General features: G+C 42.0%; 1 protein-coding gene across 1 annotated transcript; it reads right to left on the bottom strand.

Annotated features, from left to right (window-relative positions):
* Positions 1-886: 886 nt before the first annotated feature.
* cnot6a (CCR4-NOT transcription complex, subunit 6a) lies at positions 887-14284 on the bottom strand. The gene is made up of 13 exons (XM_055942854.1): positions 13995-14284; positions 13818-13895; positions 9475-9596; positions 9141-9327; positions 7829-7914; positions 7460-7561; positions 7162-7230; positions 6847-7004; positions 6478-6632; positions 6124-6278; positions 5782-6015; positions 5487-5689; positions 887-5286 (listed from the first exon to the last, which is right to left on the bottom strand). Exons 3-13 carry the CDS (start codon positions 9584-9586, stop codon positions 5074-5076), a joined length of 1674 nt encoding a protein of 557 aa, XP_055798829.1. The 5' UTR covers positions 9587-9596; positions 13818-13895; positions 13995-14284; the 3' UTR covers positions 887-5073.
* Between the last annotated feature and the right edge of the window lie 13083 nt (positions 14285-27367).

Genomic DNA, 27367 nt, shown 5'->3' with positions numbered 1-27367 from the left:
GATGTCTACTTTGATGCTAATTAGCATTTTCTAATCTGAGAGTAAATAGAGCCGAGTATATTGATAAATCACCTTGTCCAAGAGAGATTTACATGGTTATCAAAACATCACGCCAGGGTAAACCTACATAAAAGACAGAGCATATTTTAAGTATTTCTAAAATCCTCTATGGGAAAAATGAATGGTGGAAAAACTATTTGAATCACTTCCCTGATTAACCACTAGGTTTTATGGGTATTATGACACCTCCACTGTGGGTGCTCTATGCCGATAACAATTGCGATTACCTTTGTACGAAGGAAGGAAGCAAAATCTAATCCTTCGCAAGCAGAATATCTTGGCAAAACTCCCTTCCGCTAATTTCACCCATGTTTATTATGGCCGTGAAGCAAACTTTTGTTTGTTTTCATGAATTTTTATGATAGACAATTCTGACTTTTGTGGCTGTGGAATCTAGTGCAAACTGCTTATCATCCTTGATGCCCAATCCTGATTCGTCCAAATAATCAACGAATACCCAAAACCAGGAACTACTGCTGCTCGTAATCAAAAAATTCTAAACCTTGACAGATTCGACATTTCATCTGGTTGTCACTAGCTACAACCGCCAAACTCAAAAAATGGCTAGATTTTTTTAATTCATGAAAACAAAAATGTGCTTTTTGTTCTTGATTTAAGGTTAGGAATAAGGTTAGCAGTGTGGCGTGGTTAAGGTTAGGTTTAAAATCACATTTTTAGAAGACAAATTGTAGAAAAGGGGTTGGGTTTATGACTTTGTGGCAACTAGTGACGACCGTTTTATCTGTCCATGAGAGATTACCACACAGTCATTGATTCACTCACTCGGGTGTAGGACACGCACACAATAAATACAGTAAACAAGGACAAACAGATATAGAATTTTATAGTCAACCAGAAGTAGGAAAAAAATACAGAGGTGTAAAGGAAACAAGCTGACCCTGGTATAAACACGACTACTCAAGAGAACCAAGACTAGAGGATAACAGTGAAATAATGAAGACCGTGGTTTACCATTAGGTTGCTGTACATGTCCTAATATTACATTAAAAACAGCTGCCATGTTTTATATATCTATAATTTTTTTCAAATACATAACTCTTTAAAACATTGTGCAAGTGTGTTGCTGGTATTCCATAACTGGTAAACAAGAGTTGGTCCAGTGCATTACATAGTGACACATTACCTCTATACACTTAACTTTCAGCTGGCCACAAAGCTAACCATTGCATTACTACTTCTACTTAAGAGAGAACGGTAAACAGATTGAGAAAGGTCCATGAAAAGGAGACAGATTCAAATGGAAAAGACAGGTAATTGTAAATTCTGCCAAAGCATTACAAAACAAGAAAGTCAAAAAAGTTGAACGTTTTAATTATTATTATTGCCAAGTTTGGGTAAACTATACATAAAGACTGAGTGCCAATTATCTGACAGTCACATCAAATTCATATTTTGCTATGAACTAGGACTGTGGTGGACATAGATGCACCAGTTATCAAACGTAACAGAGGTGAAGGCAAGATACCTACATTGCCAGGGATTAGTTGGGCCTAAATGATGTTAGTCAACTAGGCCGTGACTAGTGCCTGCCAAACATCTCCATTCCCACCCTCTAGTCTAGGGTCTGCCAACAGATCCAACAGCAGGGGAATAATGTATGGGTCAAATGGTCATAAATGTTGGCTAAAATCAGTGGAACCTCAAAATGCTGCACATCTACAAGCAAAGAGTCTTTTACACCAGCCATCTCGTCAACATTGGCTACTACCCGACATACTCTACCTAACCAAAACCCACATCCGATAACAAGGTTCTATAAAGCTAAAAGTTGGAGAATATCATTTGGTGACAATGACAAATCTTTTATCTGTGACTGTTTTCTCTAGGATGTTTGTCAATTGTTTAAAATACTGTTCAAATCATGTTCTCTTAAATCAAAAGTTAGCAACCATATAAATCTATAATTCAGTGTGCCAACATTATCACAAAAATAAATTTGGTTTGAGAATTTCAAAAGAAAACTATGAGAAAAGACAGACAAACCAATCATACATTTGTCATGATACACAAACAATTCATGAAAGGAAACGTGATACAATTTATTCACAATTTAAAAAAAAAAAAAAATCTCTTTTTAGCTACAACACCATCAGCAATCTAATATAATTAACCAGATACATTGATTTTGATGTAAAACAAAAGAGGATGGTGGAAAATTGAAAAGGACAACAAAAGGACCAAGACGGAACCCTTTCCGTTTTCTCCTGCTTGGTAAAATTCATAAAAAAAAATTGGCTTTTACAAAACAGCAAAAGTATCATTTAAAAAAAAGCCACATGAGTAGCTGCACTAGTGATCTACAATAAGTGCTTGTCAATCCATTGAATAAAAAAAATGAATTCAGGAGAGCACAACAAAACACGCAAATTAGCCTTAAGAGAAAATATCAATAATTTAAAACGGATCATATTTTTTCATGTAGCTGATCTTACTGTGGTTAGGAAACAAGCTGGGCCACGCCATAGCGCTGGCTCACAAAAAGCTCAGAGCAATATTTATGAATAACATTTTATGCCCCCTTTAGTTCATTTTTTACCTTGATATTTTCCTGTACAGTATATAAGTGGACTTAACAATTGGCCTTGAAGTAGAATGCATCAAATGGCACTAGAGACAATAGAATATATCACTGTGGTCTAGCAGTAGACATACGAAAACACCTCAAAAATGAAACAACATTTTAAGAGAATTGCCTGAGTTGGAGTCAGTGGCTCTAGATACAACTATTTTACACTAGACTGAGGAAGAGGGGGAGGCTTCCAAGTATGGACCTCTGCATGATCGGGTTCCTCGAAAAGACAAAACAAAGGACATGATAAAAACCGATCTAAAACACGTTAAGAGACAAGAGCGGCTTATAGTTTAAGCTGAACATTTTTTTTTAAAGCCCAGCAAAAACAGCCACTTTACCCGATTACTCTAAAATATCAACTAAGTGAGACAAGGAGAAAATATGTTTGATAGCTAATACAAAAAAAATAATATTCTAACGGTGTTTTCAATTTGAGAAAAATAGGAAGCTGTTCAGGTGTTCACTGATAGCACTGGCAGTGCATTAGAGAACAGAATCAGGGAGGCACGTTTTATGTTTTACTGCAAATTCCAAAGACAGATGTGAGAAAATAGCCAGAAACCTGCCTCTGAAATGCATTCAATTTAAAAAAGTGGTTAAACCGGGAAAATGTAACCTGGTCAAGTGCAACGGCGGAAACCTGAAAAAACCTCTATTGTTTCGTTTTTTGTACAAGCTGGTCTTTTACATTTTCTTAACTTTAAACAATTAAAATGGATACAAATTTAGCCTTAATTTACAATACAATCATTTTTCTCCAAATCTGACCATACTTACAGGTACAAAATAATGCAGTGTATTAGGACTTCTGCAGTTCATATACAATCAATTTTAGCCCAAGTTCCTGTATCAAACAAATAGCTATTAGTAATGGAGAGGAATAACCCTGGATTAAAGAGTGGATGTCTCTGTAATGGAAGGTTTGCTACTGGCCTAAAAGACAGCACCACAGATCTGTCTGTTGGAGCATTTTTTTTGTGTTGGGGGGGGGGGGGGGGGGGGGATGTCCACCCTGCTTTAAACCATTTGTGATTTAAAGCAAGTTGGCCCCTGCTCAATTCCATTTGGCTACACAGCTATGGGGTCAGAGATGGGGTCTCTGGCATAAGACAACCTGTTTGGAAGCTGCCAAGTCAGAATGACTGTGACCATTTTCCCTTTCTAAATCCCTAAGCCCCATTGCTAAGGATCACTAAAGGTCATTCCCAGTGAATGACTGGTGGTTTTTGTAACATCTTTATATCTGATGCTAGATTCAAAATGGCTCTATGGCACGTGACTAAGGTAAAATTGCATTGCAATATTAAAAAGGCAGTCGCTTAATTTTAAGATGATGTTCAGATTTGTGATTAGGCCATACAAAACAGAACCAGTCCGAGGTGTTAATGCTATGAGTCTAGATAAGTTAAACGTATTATCACCCTAGCATCATACACTGAAATAGACATTTTACAGTAGTCTCTCAAAGAGGAGGTTTGAAAATGCCTTTGTGCTTTAGCTGCACAGAGCGATTGCACCACTCAGTATAAAATGGAGCCGCTGAGCTAGAGGACAGGCTTTTAGCACCCGGAGAGGTGGTCTCAGAAGCAGCGAGTGCAAAAGTGCAACGTTTGGCCTGCTCTCTCCAGCACCTCCAAACCTACTACACTCTTTATGGCAAGATACGGCAATGCTAGGGAATGGATTTGGAGCGGCTGAGACTGACTCTGGTTAAAGCTGGTATATCGGCCTTGTGGGTTTATCTAGTTGATTGGTGGCGTCTTGAGATTTTGCCACTTGCTCTGACTGGACTGTGGTGACATGAACAATTCCTATAGGATATAAAGAGAGCCACACATACATATGTGTGTGTATATACACATACGCACACGCACTCCCAGTAATTTATTGGGTAAACCACCAACATTTCGACACTGTGGTACTAACACCGAAACGTTGGTTTACACAATCAATTACCCTTAATATAGTGTGCAACTATTTTTTATAGCCTACAGTTTACTCGCCGTTAGTCACCAGCTCTTGCTTTTGACATGAAGAATCACCCCGTAACAAAATCTCTCACTGGTGATAAGAGGTGGGAAAATACTCTACAGATGCATGCACTCCCTGTGGGCCTGATGGTATTGCCACACAATTCAACAATTTATCTGCAGGTTACGTAAAAACGAAACACCCAGGACTGCTACGTGGGATACGGTGTGAAAGAAATATACAACATTAAATTGTGCCCAGAAAATGTGATAAAGACGTATTGTTGAGATCGTCGTGAACTTTTGCTTCAGTTAAAATCCATGGGGGAAAAATGCTGGCCATATCCCACTCCTATTATTGTATTTTGATTGATACAGAATGTGTTTGTCGACTTTGCAGGAAAAATAGAACGAGGTTGGAGCAACAGCTCCCTCTTGTGGCTTGGAGAACTACCTGCGCCCTGGCAGGTGGATTCCGTTGACTGATGACGGGTAGGAGAGGAGCAGCTCCAGTTGTGCAAACAGGGAGAAGTGATCGGAGGGGATATGGGGGTGGGGACAGCCGCTGATATTGTTCTCATGGAGCCAGTGAGGATCCAGAGGACCCAGAACCCCCAACACATTGAGCGTAGGCTGAGAGTAGAAGATGTAGTCAATGATGCCCTGCACAGAGAGGAAAAGCACGTTAGATGGCGATATATTCACATCCCCGGCTGGGAGAAAATTATTCACCGGTGTGACCCAAGCTTTCGTAATAACCCAGTCCTTAAGAAAAGCTCACAAACACTGTGGAGCACAAATTTTACACCGACGCAAAAAGAGCGATATACAGAAGAGGGAAGACATGAATGTGACAGTCTCACCTTGAAGTCAAAGGTGTAGTTGGTGTAAGGCATCAGGCCGTTTTCGTAGGCACTCTTCAGCTTGAAGCTGTGGGTGATCCTGCCGTTGGACGTGCCATTCTTGCCGTTGCAGTTGAAGTTGGTCAGGCTGTCGATGTAGCGAAGCTCCTTGAAGTCCTTGTGGGTGCTGTCCACTCCGCCCGAGCTCAGGTACTCCACCACACCTGCACGCAGACACACACAGATCACCAGGAATTACAGAAAAGGCACTACAGTAGAGTACACACACTCGATTTTCAGCTGACCCAGTACACACCAGAGTCGGGCAGTGAGTTGAGGTCAGCACACAGGACGAGTGGGACGGCGTTGGTCTCCCCGGAGACTGAGGAGAGCTTGAGGCTGCGCGTGGCCTTCTCCACTATGTTTTTCACCTCAGACAGGAACATGACGGTCTGGACCACCTTGACGTCGGAGTACGCCGGGTCCCAGTGCATGTGGGCGTTGGCCACCAGGAGGAGCTGTTTCTCCATGCCGTGCAGAGACTTCCCCACTAGACAAACACACATTGGACAACACCAGCGTTTTGACATGGAAACATTTAAGCCATATGGAATTAATACTTTTCCGCTGGCGTATGTGTAGTCTGAGAAAGACTCACCAGACTGCTCCATCATCTCCTTGCGCACCTCTAGAAGAGCGGCCACACCAATGTTGTCCTTGGTCATGACTCTGTTGAGCATGGCCTCTGAGCCCTCAGAGTTCGCCATAGCCAGCTGGTTGAACTCCACCGTGTGTTTCTGCACCAGGCTGAACCTAGACAGCAGAGAGGAGAGGCAGAACAGACAGGTGAGTGCACTGTGCTGCCTCTGGGACAGCTTAAAAGTCTTATCTGTAATGGATGAATTTAGAATCATTACACCTCTGAAACACTATATACAGGGCAAATGTCATAAACATACTTGAACTCATGATGTAATCAAGACTGACAGGTGGCAGTGTGGCGTCAACTCACTTTTCGGTTCTGTAAAATATGGCGCAGCCGTCCACATGCTTGCGGTCACACTCGGACATGGTCCTGGCGCGGGACTTGGGGCTGAAAAAGCCCTCGTAACCCTGGTCCTTCAGTTCCGGTAGGAAGTAGTTGTAGTACTGCTCTGTTTCCACTTCCTGTTCAGCAAAAACCAGGACAATTCAGGTTCATCTTAATCTTGAAGGTTCATTATTCAAAGTATATGACCTGTAACTACGGAGATGACATCGCAACCGCCGTGCTCTCTGACGTAAGACAACGCCTTAAATGCTAGAACGATTGTCCCACGCATGTGTCCTATAATTCATTGTAACTTTCAGTATCAAATCGCATCAGCATCTGTCTGCCCACCTGTAGGCTAATGATATCAGCGTTGCAATTCATGATCTCCTGCATGATGGACTTCTTCCTGTACTCCCAGTTAAGGGCCCAGGAGGGGCAGTAGCCGTAGAGCTGGCGCGTGGCATACTTATCACACAGCACGTTGTAGCACATCACAGAAAACAAGGCTAGAACAGGACAGAGGGACGCAGACATGAGATTATGCTACAGTCTCTCATTAGGGCTCCGAACATGATCAATAACACACACAATGTTCTTTGTGTTGATGTGTGCGACTTTGAATAGGTGTTGCAAGTGATTTGTAACGGTGGATGAGTTAGTTACCTGCTGTTCGTGCCCGGTCAGGCTCGGCCATGACAATCCATGATCTGGGTGGGGGTTGCTCGGAGTTGACTGCGACAGAGAGGGGAAAAATGAGTAATCCTTACACTGCTCCCGAAAATACCATTATGAGTGATTCAAAGGAGAATAAATACAACTTCATAGTGACCACTTGAATATGATCATCAAGATCAACTGACAGACCCAAGTCATTCCATTCACCAAATTTCTAAGAAAATAAGAACTTATCTACCTCACTCAATTCAAAACAACAATATGCTTTTCCTGTGTTTGAACTTACCTCGTTTGGTCCCTGCCAGATTGTCCAGAAGGTAGTTGAGCAGTTTCCTCGTGCCATCATGCTCCTGGTAGAGGTTCAATATTTCTTGTGCAAGTGGGTTTCCTGCAGGAGGAGGATACAGTGTAAAGAAATTAGATATTACACAGATTCAATGATACAGAATGAAAACAATGACATCTATCATTCTATGACTTCTACTCTAGAAATCAATTGGATGCGCAACCAAATCAGCATAAACAGATTATTATAAAAACTGAAAACACAGGGTCAATGGAATCTGCATGCAAGTTAAGACTCCATGAAGAGAAAGACCAGCTTCAAATAATCAACTTCGATGCCAAAACATAATGACTATCAGGGAAAGCTTACCTTTTAACCCCAGTGTTTGTAACTTAAACAGCTTTCCAAGCTCAAAAGGTAGAACCCGCAACTGGTTATTGTTTAAAAGAAGTTCCCTGTGGAAGAGGTAAGACAGACATGTTTTAGAAGGCTAGAGACAGTAGAGAGCAATAGGTCAAGATTCAGAAGACAACATTCAAGTATTCACACAAGTGACCGCTTCCTCCATTTCACCCAAACTGCTGCGCGCATCAACAAGCGTCTGCGTAGCAAGGCGCTAAAATAGAACTTGGTTTTTAGGAACATATACCCACGTGGGTGATTGAAAGATGAACTGAGGTCCACACACCAGTCGGTAGCGGAAACACACCTTAAAGTTGGTTGCCAACAGCCATATAAAGTCCACAGAAGAAGACTGAAGGAGAGATTACTAGAAACTAACTAGGTTCCCCCTTTTATCTGTGGAGTAATTGTCGGAGTAGAGAACACAGGACTTTGTGTGACTCAAAATTCTACAATGATACAGGGGGAAAAAAATTGACCTTGTGCATTTCAGGTAAAATAACAATCCAATGTTGATATCACAGGACAAATTAGTTACCAACAGCAAGCAAGCTAGCTAAATGTCCATGAATGTTCAATGTGTTTCAACCTGTCCCCAAATGAATATAGTTGGTTCAGAGTTCGTATTGATATTTTAACCCGCGTGTCCTGATTGCGTCTGGTGTGGATGGACAAAATCAACATGGGCGCGATGGTGCACGCACCCGGTCTAGTCAGCATGTCAATCAATAAGTATCTGTTCAGGCCATATCCATGTCTACTCAGCCAGTTAATGAGCAATTTGTCATTGAGGGACAGGTGCAGGAGAGGGCATACACAAGAACGATACAAACAAAAACATACATTTCCTTGAAACAGAGTAACTAGCTATTACCAATTTCAATCACAGTGGGGAACAGAGGTCTAATACCACGCATGGGAGGCTGAAATGGCTCTTCATCCGTCTACTTTATAGAATGTGCTCTCAGCCCAAATCCCCTAGGGATGCTGAAATGGCATTGTTGATTAACACACTTACCATTTCCAATTATAGCGTAAATAGCTCAAAACAAAAGGGTTCGAAGCATGAACTGTGAAAGGGTTTAAATTAAATAGAAACCTGGTTAAATGACGACGCTATTGAAGAACAGCAAACTCCTGTCTTTAACAGGCCCAATCATCAGCTTTTAGTGCTAATCATTTCTCACGTGGGAGACACAGCAATGTCGGTTCTCCAAACTAGCAGAGTAAATAACACTTAGCCTACAATGGACACAATTCAACGTGTACTATGACTGACCTGAGAGACACCATGTTGCCAAGCTCGGCGGGCAGGCTCCTGATCTTGTTGGATGAGAGGTCCAGGTACACCAGGTTTTGAAGTTTGGCAATATCGGGCGGGATACGAGAGAGGGAGTTATCGCCGATGTGAAGAGCAGTGAGGTGAGTCAACGTCCATAATGAGGTGCTCAGACTCCTCACTTTACCTGCCGAAACAAGTGGGGAAACCAGGGGACAAGAGAGTGACTCAATGAAAACAGGAGTACAGAAATAGCCTTACTCAATTTAAATGGAAATAAAGAATACACCTATTAGGACAACATGTGGAAGCCATCCCCCCCACCAGCACTCACCACTAATTTCGAGCTCAGCCCAGTATGACTTCTTCCCATTGGCTGCCTCCTCAGTGGACATTATTGTGTACATCCGCCTTGGGTCTGGCGGATCATATTTTTCCTTGGGCATCCCTATAATACTGGAAAAAACACAAAAACAGATTGCATGATCAATTTGAAACAAAATGTTGAACCAGAAACATTGCATGGCCGATTTGAAACCATACCCTCTTAGATACATCCTAGAGATTGACTGACAACCTGTGTAAGACTAATTGTTTCCGAAACTGGGGAACGCGCAATGCCGTCGGGGGTACGCCAAATAAAATATATATTTACCTTCACATTTTCAAAAACAGTCCATTTATATTTTCCAACAGGGCTATACATTTGGGTGAGTTTTTTCCCCCCTCACCCGAGTAGCCTCGAACCATCTAGTGTTTAGCGAAATAACACAATTTATTTATTTATTTTATTTTACCGTTATTTTACCAGGTAAGTTGACTGAGAACACGTTCTCATTTGCAGCAACGACCTGGGGAATAGTTACAGGGGAGAGGAGGGGGATGAATGAGCCAATTGTAAACTGGGGATTATTAGGTGACCATGATGGTTTGAGGGCCAGATTGGGAATTTAGCCAGGACACCGGGGTTAACACCCCTACTCTTACGATAAGTGCCATGGGATCTTTAATGACCTCAGAGAGTCAGGACACCCGTTTAACGTCCCATCCGAAAGACAGCACCCTACACAGGGCAGTGTCCCCAATCACTGCCCTGGGGCATTGGGATATTTTTTAGACCAGAGGAAAGAGTGCCTCCTACTGGCCCTCCAACACCACTTCCAGCAGCATCTGGTCTCCCATCCAGGGACTGACCAGGACCAACCCTGCTTAGCTTCAGAAGCAAGCCAGCAGTGGTATGCAGGGTGGTAACAATATCAAATACAGGTAGCTTAGTCAAATAAATAACATCCAATCACATTAACCGTTACTCTCTCGCAGGAATTCCACTAACGGTCTGTTATAAAGACAAACGTAGCTGCTGCTCATTCAGTTTGCTCGAAAAATTGATAAATGCTTAAAAAAAAGTAAGGCCCGCGTCCATAGAGACCCATACCAGCTCTACTGGTAGTACTGCTACTACCAGCAATACTAAACCTGCACCTGTCGACGACACAAGTTGTTCTGCTTCCACGAGCATATCCAATGCTAGCATCAGTAACTCTACATTTGTTGTTAGGCCAGCTAGCATTGACAGTTGTGAATTTGATGCAGCCGAAGAGCTACTGCACCCTTGCCCTGGAAAGCACAGGACAACAGACAGGGACATTGGACCATCGAAGAGGAGCAAATACGATGAGAACTACATTGGTTTGGGGTTCACTTATATTGGGAGTAGTGCCTTTCCTCAGTACTTTTGCACATAGTACTTTTACACATATAACACACTGTGGCTATCTCACAACTCGATGAAACCCTTCACTCTTGCACAGACATTTAGAAATAAAACATGCCAACTTGAAAAATAAGCCACAGGAGTTTGAGCGAGAATTAAAACGATTTGAGTAGTAAGACACATATATAAGCAACAGATACCATTAATAAGAAGGGGCTAGAAGCGTCTTATATGGTGAGCTACCGAGTGGCTAGGACAGGCAAGCCCCATACTATTGTGGAGGACTTAATTCTTCCTGCTGCTGTGGATATGGCTGGGACAATGCTGGGGGAAAGGCCCAAAAAAAACTCCCAGACAATTCCTTCATCAAACAACACTGTTTCATGACACATCAGTGACATGGCAGGAGATGTTTTGAAACAATTACTGCTTTGCATACAAGCAAGTGCGCATACAAGCTATGCGTTACAGCTGGATGAGTCAACAGACGTGGCGGCCCTGGCAAAGCTCCTGGTATATGTCCGTTACGTTTATGGGGGGGTCAATTAAGGAGGACATCCTCTTCTGCAAACCACTGGAAACCAGGACAAGAGGATAGGGTATTTTTCGGACAGCTTTGTGACATCAAATAGACTTTGGTGGTCAAGATGTGTTGGTATGTGTACTGATGGCACAAAAGCCATGACAGGGAGACATAGTGGAGTGGTAACGCGCGTGGAAGCAGTTGCTCCCGACACCACTGGGAACACTGCAGCATCCACCGTGAGGCTCTTGCTGCCAAGGGAATGCCTGACAGCTTGAAGGACGTTTTGGACACTACACTGAAAATGGTTAACTTTGTTAAAGCAAGGCCCCTGAACCCTCGTGTATTTTCTGCACTATGCAATGATCTGAGCAGACAAGCTTAAAGTTCTCTTTTACTGACCATAATTTTCACTTGTCTGACCGCTTGCATGATGACGAGTTTCTCACACGACTGGCCTATCTGGGTGATGTTATTTCTTCCCCGAATGATCTGATTCTAGAAATACAGGAACTCTCCTCAACTATATTCAATGTGCGGGAAAAACTGAGGCTATGATTAAGAAGTTGGAGCTCTTCTCTGTCTGCATTCTGTAAAAATGTAACTTAAAATCAGAAGCCACTGCCAGATTTCTGGATAGGGCTGCGCTCAGAGTATCCTGCCTTGGCAAATAACACTGTTATGACATTGATGCGCTTTGCAAACATGTACCTATGCGAGAGTGGATTCTCAGCCCTCACCAGCATGAAAACTAAATACAGGCACAGACTATGTGTGGGAAATAATTTAAAACTGAGACGCTCTCCAATACAACCCAACATTGCAGAGTTATGTGCATCCTTCCAAGCACACCCTTCTCAACCTGTGGTGAGTTATTCGCAATGTTCAATGAACAAATAAGGTTTTATATGTAAGATGACTAAATAAAGAGCAAAATGATTATTATTTGTGACCTCGTCATATAAGAGCTCCTTGTCACTTCCCATGAGCCAGGTTGTGACCAAACTCACACATTCTTATGTTTAATAAATGTATTGTATAGTGTGTGTGAGGCAGGCTTACAATGATGCCAAAAAACAACATTTCAGAGTGCGCTGACCCTGGTGCTACACAGCTGGAGGTTGAATGTTTGAAGGGGTACACAGCTGGAGGTTGAATGTTTGAAGGGGTACAGGACTATAAACATTTTGGGAACCACTTGTCTAACACATTTCCTAATACGTTTTCCCATTTCCTAACCAAATATGTACAAACCAGTAAAAAAAAAAAAAATCCGTGTTTAGCCTAAAGTTATTACAATTCGCCACTCATTACTTTTTGTTTTGCACATTTAGATTAACACTGGGACATGAACAGATTGACACAGGCAGGGACATGAAGGCTGTACTAACACAGCAAGTTCTACATGTGCTAAATTAGGAGCGACCACAAAAGCACAACAAAAGCAGACTTGATAAGTAGCGCTATTGAGTAATGACAAAAATAGGATGTTCCTGAAAATCGCTGTACCTTTCTCAAACAACTTGTCCTCGTGTTGATACTGTGGTTAGCACGTTCAAACATTTGTTTCAATAAATCATTGAAGTCACAAACTAGCTGATCTTGCTAGCTAGCTACAAACAAGCTGTAGCTAGCTAACGTTAGCATAAATCCCTTTTCAGCAGTGGTTATTGTTTTGAACATTTACCCGATATCTGTAACGTTAGCTAGCTAACTGCACTAACGTTAGTTGGTAACTTAATGGTAAGCTAACTAAGTATGTGCATTGTATACCTAACATTAATAACCACATAACATCCAAACGAAAATTGTGTTATAACTAAACGTTAGCAAATATGATAGCTAACTAGCTCTCTTTGGCTATTCCATTCTCCCTGATTTTCATACTGGGTACAGACAGTAACGTTCAAATTATAGTCTAATCTCGTTTAATTATCTAACTAACGCCCGGAAACGTTAACTATGATCTAACGTTAGCTAAATTAGTTTATTTTAAGATATTCGACATTTAAATTTACTAAACCACACAGAACACAGGCAGACGATAAATTGATAGCTAGATGACAATGTATCTAGCTAAAGCGTCAATCCCCGTACACATCCACGTAAGTACAGCGACTTCTAGCTAGCTAACGTTAGTTGACTTCAAAGTCTAGTTAGCGCAACATAAATCAATAATTAACGAGGAAACGTGTCCTCGTGAATTAGCACGTTTTGCTAATTTGCTTGATAACTAAAACGCTAGTTGAGTTTAGATAGCTAGTTTGACAGCTAGCGCGGTAGGTACCCATTGTTAGCTAGCTAGGTTAGCTAGCTAACTCGGTTAATTTAACTGACTGGTGGGGTGTCTATGCTAGCTAATACATCTCACAAAACACACGACGTTGTTTTCGTACGCTTAAACAAATGTGTATCTTTAAATGAGAATTTGATGGTTTACCTGTATGAGCATACCAGTCAGCTACGGCGAGTGCGTGTTTCCTTTGTTTCTAATTCACTTCGTGTCAGCTGTTACCCACTGAAAGAAAACAAGAATCATGGCGTCCGTTAGATTTGTGGTCTGTGATAACAACGTCGTAATTGCTTCCGAACAGTTTACGCTGGTAGTGGTACATACAAAACGGTTGTTGTTCCCATCAAAATGGGTTGTGAAGATGGATCAAATGATTTCATTCAACTCGTGGACATCCGATACAGTGTAACAGTTTACAGGTTCTGAGTCTTCAAATGAAGTTTTCAAAAATCGTAAAGCCTAATACATAATTTAATCTGTAGTACATTTCAATCCCCTTTGCATAAAACTTGCGTCAAAAACTCAAAGTAATGCTAAATAAATGTAGCTAGGTTACTGTATACCAAATCAGTGCAATAGCAACTGTAAAAGTCCTATTCTCACGATAATTGCAATATTTTCGGGCCCCAGTGGGGAGCAGCAGAGAACCGCAGATGGTAGAACTGACAGCCTGTGCAATATCCATCAAGCCAAAAACATTAATTCTGTACACATTTTTATATTCTACATCTTTAATTGTAACCTGATGATGTTGTTAATTACAAGGTCTGTCAATTCCCAAGCCCATATGCCCAGACACCTTTTACATAAAGTCTGATACATACTCAGCAAAATCTGAATGTCTGGTTAATTTATCATTCCTAATCTCAAGGGTAGTATGTGATACATCATTTTGTTTTACCGCTGGCATTTTGGTAAGGTACAACGATGCCTGTGTGGGAGTATTGAGCCTACTGCACCACACCTCTCGCTCTCTCTGTGTGTGTGGAGGAGAATCTCTGGGTTCTCTGTCATATCGTCCTACAGCAGCATGCATGCTAGTAGAGCAGGATACAAACGCCCAAATATCTCCAAGACTGACTGTGGTACAATATTTACATTTGCTCATCTCTAGGCCCACTCTTAGCCTGATCTTCCAGGGATTCTTCTGTTAGATGGGGATAGAAAAGTCATAATATTAGGGCTTCTCTCCTCCCTCTCGACTTTCTCAGTCTTTACTCAGAATTTCACTGATAAACAAGGTTACTTATGGATCTGTTTGGGGTGAGGTACTTTTTCAGAGTTGGTTAAAGTTTCTGAGAAAAGAGTGACCTTCTCCAGTAAATTTAGCCTGTGATTAGGTGATTTTAAATTACAGCAGAGCCAATCCACACCCTTCCAGAAAACAATTAAAGTTTGATTGTGTATAATGATATCTGCAATAATAAGGATCACATCAAAAGCATGAAAATCAGACAGTAAAACAGATTGAGCGAGAGGCAAGTTAGTTATTCTCCCTGATTAAATGCTACCAGTATTTCATGTGATTGCATGAGATGGAGGTTCTACATACTTTAAAATCAGTTGACTGTCAGATAAAGATACAAGCTTGTGTAATAGCATGGTAGAAGAGCTATACAGGAAGATATTATGGTCAGGGGACACAATATATATGTTTTGGCTTCTGGGTTAGGGTCAATTCCATTTAAATTCTAGGCACTTCATAAGTAAACCAAATTCAAATGTTCTCCTAATTGAAAAGTATAGGGGGAAAGACATGAATTTGAATTTCAGTATACTCTCTGAATTGATTGTAATTTAAATGGAATGGACCCCAACCCTGTTTGGCTTATTTTTTCCATCAAATCAGCTTTTTTTTGTTCATCTGTCACAAAATACATTGCTGGAAGGAAGACAAGGAAGTGAATGGATTACGGTGTATGTGTGGGTGATATCATTACAGGATAAAAAAAAATACAAACAGTTGAGGCACAGATTTAGCAGACATTACAAAATCCTATAGTATCTATCAATAGGACTTAGTGTGTTCATACAGAAAACAGCGAGAGTGATGTTCATTGTCAAGGGAATGGGATAGAAGAACCAACTATAGAGGCACTAAGCTTCTAAACTTCTTTTAACTTGTCACCTTAGGGTTTTGCTCTCGCTTTTTATACTTCACATTTCCACCCAGGTGGAAAGGTGGAAAGTAGCTCATTTGTTTTATTCCAATGCCATAGCATGCCTACGGTGTTAAAATGTGATGCGCCCATCAGAGTGTACTGCCAACTACATAGTCACTATCAGTCTACACTTGCAAAAAATTCCATTCTTTAATGCTTACCTTGTGTCTTTGTTTGACCTGTGTAACTGCATTCTTTTCTTGCAATTCAACTTGCTCTAAAAAGATTGACATGGTTATCAAAACATCACGCTAGGGTAAGCCTTAACAAAACAAAGCCCTTATTTTAATATCCCTTACGGGGAAAATGAATGGTGGAAAAACAATTGGAACCATTTACTTGCTTGACTGCTAGGTTTTATGTATATTATGTCTCATGCTGTGGTACTCTATTATAAAGGACTAGTTTTCCAAAATGGCCGCCAATCAGCTCCGTCGGTTCCAATAGGACAGGATTCACATGGCCATATCTACATAAATAATTGGTACATTTTTTTTTTTTTTTTTAATTTAACCTTTATTTAACCAGGTAGGCTAGTTGAGAACAAGTTCTCATTTGCAACTGCGACCTGGCCAAGATAAAGCATAGCAATTCGACACATACAACAACACAGAGTTACACATGGAATAAACAAAACATACAGTCAATGATACAGTAGAAAAAAGAAGTCTATATACAGTGAGTACAAATTAAGTAAAGAGGTAAGGCAATAAATAGGCCATAGTGGCAAAGTAATTACAATTTAGCAATTAACACTGGAGTGATAGATGTGCAGATGAAGATATGCAAGTATGAATACTGGTGTGCAAAAGAGCAGAAAAAACTAACAAATATGGGGAGGAGGTAGGAATTTGGTTGGATGGGCTATTTACAGATGGGCTGTGGACAGCGATCGGTCAGCTGCTGTGACAGCCGATGCTTGAAGTTAGTGAGGGAGATAAGTCTCCAACTTCAGTGATTTTTGCAATTCGTTCCAGTCATTGGCAGTAGAGAACTGGAAGGAAAGGCGGCCAAAGGAGGTGTTGGCTTTGGGGATGACCAGTGAAATATACCTGCTGGAGCGCGTGCTACGAGTGGGTGCTGCTATGGTGACCAGTGAGCTGAGATAAGACGGGGCTTTACCTAGCAGAGACTTGTAGATAACCTGTAGGCAGTGGGTTTGGCGACGAGTATGAAGCGAGGACCAACCAACGAGAGCGAACAGGTCGCAGTGGTGGGTAGTGTATGGGCCTTTGGTGGCAAAACGGATGGCACTGTGATAGACTGCATCCAATTTGTTAAGTAGAGTGTTGGAGGCTATTTTATAAATGACATCGCCGAAGTCGAGGATCGGTAGGATGGTCAGTTTTACGAGGGTATGTTTGGCAGCATGAGTGAAGGATGCTTTGTTGCGATATAGGAAGCCAATTCTAGATTTAATTTTGGATTGGAGATGCTTAATGTGAGTCTGGAAGGAGAGTTTACAGTCTAACCAGACACCTAGGTATTTGTAGTAGTCCATGTATTCTAAGTCAGAGCCGTCCAGAGTAGTGATGCTGGACGGGCGGGCAGGCACGGGCAGTGATCGATTGAATAGCATGCATTCTAGTTCCATTTTAGAGCAGTTGGAGGCTACGAAAGGAGAGTTGTATGGCATTGAAGCTCGTCTGAAGGTTAGTTAACACAGTGTCCAAAGAGGGGCCAGAAGTATACAGAATGGTGTCGTCCGCGAGGTGTCGTCCGTGTCGTCCGCGAGGTGGATCAGAGAATCACCAGCAGCAAGAGCGACCTCATTGATGTATACAGAGAAGAGAGTCGGCCCGAGAATTGAACCCTGTGGCACCCCCATAGAGACTGCCAGAGGCCCGGACAACAGACCCTCCGATTTGACACACTGAACTCTATCAGAGAAGTAGTTGTTAAACCAGGCGAGGCAATCATTTGAGAAACCAAGGCTGTCGAGTCTGCCAATAGAATGTGGTGATTGACAGAGTCGAAAGCCTTGACCAGGTCGATGAAGACGGCTGCACAGTAATGTCTCTTATTGATGGCGGTTATGATTTCGTTTTGGACCTTCAGTGTGGCTGTGGTGCACCCATGACAAGCTCGGAAACCAGATTCCATAGTGGAGAAGGTACGAATTCGAAATGGTCAGTAATCTGTTTGTTAACTTGGTTTTCGAAGACCTTAGAAAGACAGGGTAGTATAGATATAGGTCTGGAGCAGTTTGGGTCTCGAGTGTCACCCCCTTTGAAGAGGGGGATGACCGCGGCAGCTTTCCAATCTTTGGGAATCTCAGACGATACGAAAGAGAGGTTGAACAGGATAGTAATAGGGGTTGCAACAATTTTGGCGGGTAATTTTAGAAAGAGAGGGTCCAGATTGTCTAGCCCGGCTGATTTGTAGGGGTCCAGATTTTGCAGCTCTTTCAGAACATCAGCTATCTGGATTTGGGTGAAGGAGAAATGGTGGGGGCATTGGCGGGTTGCTGTGGAGGGTGCCAGGCAGTTGACCGGGGTAGGGGTATCCAGGTGGAAAGCATGGCCAGTCGTAGAGAAATGCTTATTGAAATTCTCAATATAGTTGATTTATCGGTGGTAACAGTGTTTCCTAGCCTCAGAGCAGTGGGCAGCTGGGAGGAGGTGCTCTTATTCTCCATGGACTTTACAGTGTTCCAAAACTTTGAGTTTGTACTACAGGATGCAAATTTCTGTTTGAAAAAGCTAGCCTTAGCTTTCCTAACTGCCTGTGTATATTTGTTCCTAACTTCCCTGAAAAGTTGCATATCACGAGGGCTATTCGATGCTAATGCAGAAGGCCACAGGATGTTTTTGTGCTGGTCAAGGGCAGACAGGTCTGGAGTGAACCAAGGACTATATCTATTCCTAGTTCTAAAATTTTTGAATGGGGCATGCTTATTTAAGATGGTGAGGGAGGCACTTTTAAATAATAACCAGGCATCCTCTACTGACGGGATGAGATCAATGTCATTCCAGGATAACCCGGCCAGGTCGATTAGAAAGGCCTGCTCGCAGAGAGGTTTTAGGGAGAGTTTGACAGTGATGAGGGGTGGTCGTTTGGTCGCAGACCCATTACGGATGCAGGCAATGAGGCAGTGATCGCTGAGATGAAAACAGCAGAGGTGTATTTGGAGGGCGAGTTAGTTAGGATGATATCTATGAGAGTGCCCGTGTTTACAGATTTGGGGTTGTACCTGGTAGGTTCATTGATAATTTGTGTGAGATTGAGGGCATCAAGCTTAGATTGTAGGATGGCCGGGGTGTTAAGCATGTCCCAGTTTAGGTCACCTAGTAGCACGAGCTCAGAAGATAGATGGGGGGAAATTAATTCACATATGGTGTCGAGAGCACAGCTGGGGACAGTGAGTGGTCTATAGCAAGCGGCAACAGTGAGAGACTTGTTTCTGGAAAGGTACATTTTTAGAAGTAGAAGCTCGAATGTTTTGGGTACAGACCTGGATAGTAAGACAAGAACTCTGCAGGCCATCTTTGCAGTAGATTGCAACACCGCCCACTTTGGCAGTTCTATCTTAGAGGAAAATGTTATAGTTAGGGATGGAGATTTCAGGGTTTCTGGTGGTTTTCCTAAGCCAGGATTCAGACACGGCTAAGACATCCGGGTTGGCAAAGTGTGCTAAAGCAGTGAGTAAAACAAACTTAGGGAGCAGGGTTCTAATGTTAACATGCATGAAACCAAGGCTTTTACGGTTACAGAAGTCAACAAATGAGAGCACCTGGGGAGTGGGAGTGGAGCTAGGCACTGCCGGACCTGGATTAACCTCTACATCACCAGAGGAACAGAGGAGAAGTAGGATAAGGGTACGGCTAAAGGCTATACGAACTGGCCGTCTAGCACGTTCGAAACAGAGAGTAAAAGGTGCAGGTTACTGAGAACGATAGCATAGATTCAAGGCATAGTATACAGACAAAGGTAAGGTAAGATGTGAGTACATTGGAGGTAAACCTAGGCATTGAGTAACGATGAGAGAGATATAGTCTCTAGAGACGTTTAAACCAGGTGACGTCTTCGCATATGTAGGAGGTGGAACAACATGGTTGGTTAAGGCATATTGAGCAGGGCTAGAGTCTCTACAGTGAAATAAGACAGTAATCACTAACCAGGACCGTAATGGACAAGGCATATTGATATTAGAGAGAAGCATGCGTAGCCAAGTGATCATATGGGTCCAGTGAGTGGTTGGGCTGGCTGGGGGCATGGCAATTCAGACAGTTGGCAGACCGGGGCTAACAAGCTAGCAGTTAGTAGGTCAGGGCTAACAAGCTAGCAGTTAGCAGACCGGGGCTAACAAGCTAGCAGTTAGAAGACCGGGGCAAGCAAGCAAACAGTTAGCAGACCGGGGCAGCAAGCTAGCAGTTAGCAGACCGGGGCTACCAAGCTACCAGTTAGTAGCCCGGGGCTAGCAAGTTAGCAGAAGGGCATTTGGGGGACTTCGTGATGGAGGTAAGTCTGTTCTTGCCTCTTCGTGCGGTGACGTTGATAGACCAGTCATGGATTAGTAGGGTTCCAAGTAGCTCTAGATAGCTAGCAGGCCACGGTTAGCAGAATGGGCCTTCAGCGGATGTCGCGCCTGAGGGGCCTGCTGGAATCCTCGGGCAGGTTATGTCGGTATTCCAGTCGTAGAGGATCGGCGGGGTTCCGTGCCCCATACCGGCAGTAGAAGGGGTCCGAATATTGTAGCCCAGGAGTGGGCTTCGGTGGTAACCCAGGAGCCCTAGCCGGGCTAGCTTCAGGCTAATTGGTGCTTGCTCCGGGATGGAAACGCTAGCCAGGAGTAGTCAACCGGGATTGCGGTTAGCTAGTTTCGAAGATCCAGATGAAAATGTTCAGAGTTTGCGGTAGGAATCCAGAGATATCGAGAGAAAAATAATTAGGTCCGTTATGCTCTGGTTTGAGTCACGTTGTACAAACTAGCGAGAGCTTTCCGAGCTAAAGGTTAGCTGATGACCGCTAGCAGTGGTTTGCTGACTGATAGCTGGTAGGTAGTTAGCTGGCTAGCTTCAGTTGAGGGATTCCAGATCCGAAGTAAATAGAAATACTTTAGAAAAAATCCAGATCCACGCCACATTGGGTGAGGCAGGTTGCAGGAGAGTATTTAGAAGTTGAGGTTTAAGAGAATATTTTTTAAAGATATGCGAAGAAAAGATTTAAAAAAGATATATGAACCCAGAGACTCTGGTGGCGCAGTGGTCTAGGGCACTGCATCGCAGTGCTAGCTGCGCCACCAGAGTCTCTAGGTTCGCGCCCAGGCTGGGCTGGGTTCGCGCCCAGGCTCTGTCGCAGCCGGCCGCAACCGGGAGGTCCGTGGGGCGACGCACAATTGGCATAGCGTCGTCCGGGTTAGGGAGGGTTTGGCCGGTAGGGATATCCTTGTCTCAGTATGTAAAATGTAATAAAATGTATGCACTCTACTGTAAGTCGCTCTGGATAAGAGCGTCTGCTAAATTACTAAAATGTAAATATATAAAAGGGACAAGACATGACAAAGACAAAGACATCTGACTGCTATGCCATCTTGGATGAATCATCCAAGAATCATCCATGAAGCACCATGATGGCTTAAAATGTTTGAGGTTTTGTGGAGAACACAATAAAGGACCGAAGTATGCCAGCTATACAGTGCATTCGGAAAGTATTCAAACTCCCTGACTTTCTCCCCATTTTGTTACGTTACAGCCTTATTCTACAATGGATTCAATAATTTTTTCCCCTCATCAATCTACACACAATACCCCATAATGACAAAGCGGGGGAAAAAAAGGTTTTTAGAAATGTTAGAAAAAAACAGAAAAACCCTATTTATATAAGTATTCAGACCCTTTGCTATGAGACTTTAAATTTAGCTCAGGTTAATCCTGTTTCCATTGATCATACTTGATATGTTTCTAAAACTTTATTGGAGTCCAACTGTGGTAAAGTCAATTGATTGGACATGATTTGGAAAGGCAAACACCTGTCTATATAAGGTCCCACAGTTGACAGTGTATGTCAGAGCAGAAACCAAGCCATGAGGTCGAAAACAATTGTCCATATAGCTCTGAGACAGGTTGTGGAGAGGCACAGGGGAAGGATGCCCCAAAAAGAAATTCGTCATTGAAGGCCGCCAAGATCACATTGGCCTCCATCATTCTTAAATGGAAGAAGTTTGGAACCACCAAAACTTCCCAGAGCTGGCCGCCCAGCCAAACTGAGCAATCAGGGGAGAAGGGCGTTGGTCAGGGAGGTGACCAAGTACCTGATGGTCACTCTGACAGAGCTCCAGAGTTCCTCTGTGAAGATGGTAGAACATTCCGGAAGGACAACCATCTCTCCAGCACTCCACCAATCAGACATTTATGGTAGAATGGCCAGACGGAAGCCACTCCTCAGTAAATGGCACATGACAGCCCGCTTGGAGTTTGTCAAAAGAAACCTAAAGGACTCTCAGACCATGAGAAACAAGATTCTCTGGTCTGATGAAATGAAGAATGCACTCTTTGGCCTGTAAGACAGGCGTCATGTCGTGAGGAAACCTGGCACCATCCCTACGGTGAAGGACAGTGGTGGCAGCATCATGGTGTGGGGATGTTTTTCAGCGGCAGCGACTGGGAGACTAGTCAGGATCGAGGGAAAGATGAATGGAGCAAAGTACAGAGAAATCCTTAATGAAAACCTCCAGAGCACTCAGGACCTCAGACTGAGGTGAAGGTTCACCTTCCAACAGGACAACAACCCTAAGCACACAGGAGTGGCTTCAGCACAAGTCTCTGAATGTCCTTCAGTGGCCCGGACTTGAACCCGATCTAACATCTAGCGAGACCTAATAAAATTGCTATGCAGCGACGTTCCCCATCCAACTTGACAGAGCTTGAGTGAATCTACAGAGAGGAATGGGAGAAACTCCCCAAATACAGGTGTGCCAAGCTTGTAGCGTCATACCCAAGAAGACTTGAAGCTGTAATCCCTGCCAAAGGTGCTTCAACAAAGTACTAAGTAACGGGTCTGAATACTTATGTAAATGTAATATTTCAGTTTTCTATTTTAATACATTTGCAAAAAAATCCCCAAATAATTTTTTGCTTCGTCCTTATGGGTTATTGTGTTTAGATTGATAAGGAAAATAAATGATTCAATCAATTTTAGAATAAGGCTGTAACATAACAAAATGTGTAAAAAGTCAAGGGATCTGAATACTTTACGAATGCACTGGATGTATCCTTTAAAATGGATGCAGAACTGCGGTGAAAATGATTACTGACTCCTGAATATATTTTCATCCTCATTTTCAACATTTTACATTTCAACACTATAAACTGTCATATGGGGGTTCCATAAAGTCTACCGAATGCAATGATATTTCAAGAAATGTGACTGGAAACCTTTCCTGTACTTACTTAAAATGTTGATCATGGAACCATGGACATGAAGCCGTTCCAATAGAACTCTATATTTTTGAATGTGATGTATCGGTCAGATACGTAGGCTACCATTACTTAAAATTGCAAACACCGTTTTGGGACATTTTACACAGTGCCTTCAGAAAGTATTCATACCCCTAGGCTTATTCCACATTTTGTTGTCTTACAACCTGAATTCAAAATTGAATAAATTGATTTATACCCCATAATGACCCATAACGACAATGTGAAAACATGTTTTTAGGAACGTTTGCTAATTTATTGAACATGAAATACAGAAATATCTAATTTACATAAGTATTCACTCCCCTGATTACTTTGTAGAAGCACCTTTGGCAGCTATTACAGTTTTTCTGGGTAAGTCTCTAAGAGCTTTGCATACCTGGATTGTGCAACATTTGCTAATTATTCTTTTAAAAATTCTTCAAAATTTGTCAAATTGGCTAGACAGCCATTTTCAGGTCTTGCAATAGATTTTCAAGCAGATTGAAGTCAAAAATGTAACATTCTGTAACATTAGCTGTCTTCGTGGTAAGCCTTGTATTTTAGGTTATTCCCACAATAAGTTGGGGGAATTTTGGCCCATTCCTCCTGACAGAGCTGGTGTAACTAAATCAGGTTTGTAGGCCTCCTTGCTCGCACATGCTTTTTCAGTTCTGCCCACAAATTTTCTATAGGATTAAGGTCAGGGCTTTGTGATGGCCACTCTAATACCTTGACTTTGTTGTCCTTAAGCCATTTTGCCACAACTTTGGAAGTATACTTGGGGTCATTGTCCATTTGGAAGACCCATTTACGAGTAAGTTTCAACTCCCTGACTGATGTCTTGAGATGTTGCTTCAATATATCCACATAATTTTCCTACCTCATGATGCCATCTATTTTGTGAAGTGCACCAGTCCCTCCTGCAGCAAAGCACCCCCACAACATGATGCTGCCACCCCTGTGCTTCACGGTTGGGGTGGTGTTCTTCGTCTTGCAAGCGTCCCCCTTTTTCCTCTAAACATAACAATGGCCAAACAGTTCTGTTTAGTCAGACCAGAGGATATTTCTCCAAAAAGTATGATCTTTGTCCCCATGTGCAGTTGCAAACTGCAGTCTGGCCTTTTTATGGCAGTTTTGGAGCAGTTTCTTCCTTGCTGAGCAGCCTTTCAGGTCATGTCGATATAGAACCCGTTCTACTGTGGATATAGATACTTTTGTGCCTGTTTCCTCCAGCATCTTCACAAGGTTCTTTGCTGTTGTTCTGGGATTGATTTGCACTTTTCGAACCAACGTACGTTCATCTCTAGGAGACAGAACGCGTCTCCTTCCTGAGCGGTATGACGACTGCATGGTCCCATGGTGTTTATACTTGTGCACTACTGTTTGTACAGATGAACGTGGTACCATCAGGCGTTTGGAAATTGCTCCCAAGGATGAACCAGGCTTGTGGAGGTCTACAATTTTTTTCTGAGGTCTTGACGGATTTCTTTTGATTTTCCCATGATGTCAAGCAAAGAGGCACTGAGTTTGAAGGTAGTCCTTGAAATACATCCACAGGTACACCTCCAATTGACTCAAATTATGTCAATTAGCCTATCAGAAGCTTCTAAAGTCATGACATAATTTTCCTAAATTGTCCAAGCTGTTTAAAGGCACAGTCAATTTAGTGTATGTCAACCTCTGACCAACTGGAATTGTGATACAGTAAATTTAAGTGAAATAATCTGTCTGTTATTAATTGTTGGAAAAATTACTTGTGTCATGCACAAAGTAGATGTCCTTACCGACTTGCCAAAACTATAGTTTGTTAACAAGAAATTTGTGGAGTGGTTGAAAAACTAGTTTTAATGACTCCAACCTAAGTGTATGTTAACTTCAGACTTCAACTGTAATTCCACTTGACATTATGGGGTATTTTGTGTGGGCCAGTGACATATCTAAATGTAGTCCATTTTAAATTCAGGCTGTAACACCACTAAATGTGGAAATAGTCAAGTGGTGTGAATACTTTCTGAAGGCACCGAATATCATTCTAATCCACAGATAACACAATATTTTGAGATCATTAGGAGTGTGCTGAAATGTTATCTCCTGAATCGAGGAATCAAAATATTAATTCAATGCTTCTTCAGACAGCATTGAGGGCACATTTTGGTCATATTTTCAAAAGAATTACATACATGATCGTATTAACCCCCCCCCCCCAACATTGTACGCCATCATTAGGCTTAATATAACACTTATTAATGAAGTTATGTTCAATAGGAAATGACAAAATAGTAATTTGAGGGTACCTTTAGACCACTATTCTGCATACATTTTAAAGCATATGTATATCTGGAATAGTTGAGCCATTTTATTTTGTTTTCCACACTGCCTCAAGCATGGAGCTGGTTGGCACCCATTTTTGAAAAGTGGTGCCCTAAATTATTGAATATGTTAAATCTGCAATGGCACTTTAGCTAGACATCTTTATTTAGACCTTTACTTGCTTTTTTGTAAAGGTCGAATGGTCTCATCACAAAGGCATTTGGTTCAAATGGGTTACATATTTCACAGCTGGACATAATGCATTCCTATTGGGTTTTACCTAGAGTGATGGGTACAGGGCGTCACATCCTGATCTGTTTCACCTCTCTTGTGCTTGTCTCCACCAGGAGTCTCTCATTTGTCCCCATTATGTCCTGTGTATTTATACCTGCGTTTTCTGTTTGTCTATTGCCAGTTCGTCAAGTCCTACCAGCGTGTTCCCGTGTGCTAGTTTTTGGTTTCCCTAGTCTTCCCATTTCTGACCGTTCTGCCTGTCCTGATCCTGCCATCCTGTACCTGCCTGACTCTGATTTGGATTATGACTCTTTGCCTGCATTGACTTAACTTTGCCTGCCCCTTGTACTATAAAAAAAACTGTGAGACTCGTACTATCCGCCTCCTGTGTCTGCATCTGGGTCTTAGCCTGAGCCGTGATACAGGGCAGATTTCTGGTCACATTTCTTAAAATTAACACCGTATGTAATATCCTATTCTATATCATTGTAATCAGCTGACTTCAGGGAACACTTAACCTATTTAGACTGTTTACATGTAAAATATTCAAACTTGGCATGAAAACAAATATTTTGGGGTGCTTTTCCATCCCCCAAAAATATAAGGATATTTAAGTGGCATGTTTTGGATGTTTTATTTTTTTTCTCTAGACCCCTTCAAGCATTTTTAAGCCAACATTAGGTTTTATGTACCAATTAGTTATGGACATGTGACACCTGGACATTTGACACCAATATGGCCCCATGGAGCTGGTTGGCGGCCACCAGTTGGACAAAATCAGCGATGACGCCACAGGACAATGAGGCAGATATTTCCCTGGATGTGTAAATGTGAAGCAGCCCAGTGGCTGGCAGTGGGAGAAGATTTTGATCGACATTCTGCTCATTTTCTCATCAATGAAACATTTAATCTCCATAAACTTTTCTGTTTCCAAAACTAGAATCTGTATCAGAGTGCACAACATTTGGTATTCTTGACTTTCTTAATTGTTTATAGAGATGACTTTGTTTAGGATGAGTGCACTAGATAGTGGGCATTTTTTTTTTAGAATGAACGTCATGCATCTTAAGTAAGGCACAAATGGTCTTCATCCTCTTGTTGGCGGTAGCTAGATAGCTAGCTTGTCCCAAGTAGATATCTAGCTGGCTAGCTAATTCACAACTCACAAAAAAAGAAAAAAACAGACTTGGCTTAAATTGCTAGAAATCGATGTCTTTACAAGTTTTGCGACTACTAGTTCTCCTCCTGTGAAATAACTTATTTTTTCATGATCAGAAGCATATGTCATCAATAAATACATTTTTTTATTGTCAAATGTTGTCTGTGATTTTGTTCAGGGGGAGGGGAAGCAAAAAAGGAATCATTATGCAAAGCTTATTTCCCACTTGATTATGAAGTTGTTGAGCTGGAATCTCATGTGATTGTTGTCAAAAATACTGATAACTAATTCAATTATTATGACAATGCAAAGTTGAGGCTATGTGCAGCAATCGGCTGCAATACTGTCTAGAGGAAGGGAGGAAAATCATTTCCCCAGTTTCCAACAGATGTTGAAAGGTATGCAATAAATAATGAGAAGATGCATTTGGAG

This window comes from Salvelinus fontinalis, chromosome 13, assembly GCF_029448725.1.
Source record: "Salvelinus fontinalis isolate EN_2023a chromosome 13, ASM2944872v1, whole genome shotgun sequence".
In the NCBI taxonomy this organism is placed as follows: Eukaryota; Metazoa; Chordata; class Actinopteri; order Salmoniformes; family Salmonidae; genus Salvelinus; species Salvelinus fontinalis.
This window is presented reverse-complemented; position numbering and strand designations above follow the sequence as displayed.

Coding starts and splice junctions, on each gene's coding strand:
- cnot6a (XM_055942854.1), bottom strand. CDS start 9,586: ATGCCCAAGGAAAAATATGATCCGCCAGACCCAAGGCGGATGTACACA. Junction 6,279..6,477: donor ATATTTTACAGAACCGAAAA/GTGAGTTGACGC, acceptor TCTGCTGTCTAG/GTTCAGCCTGGTGCAGAAAC. Junction 5,690..5,781: donor CAACTCACTGCCCGACTCTG/GTGTGTACTGGG, acceptor GTCTGCGTGCAG/GTGTGGTGGAGTACCTGAGC.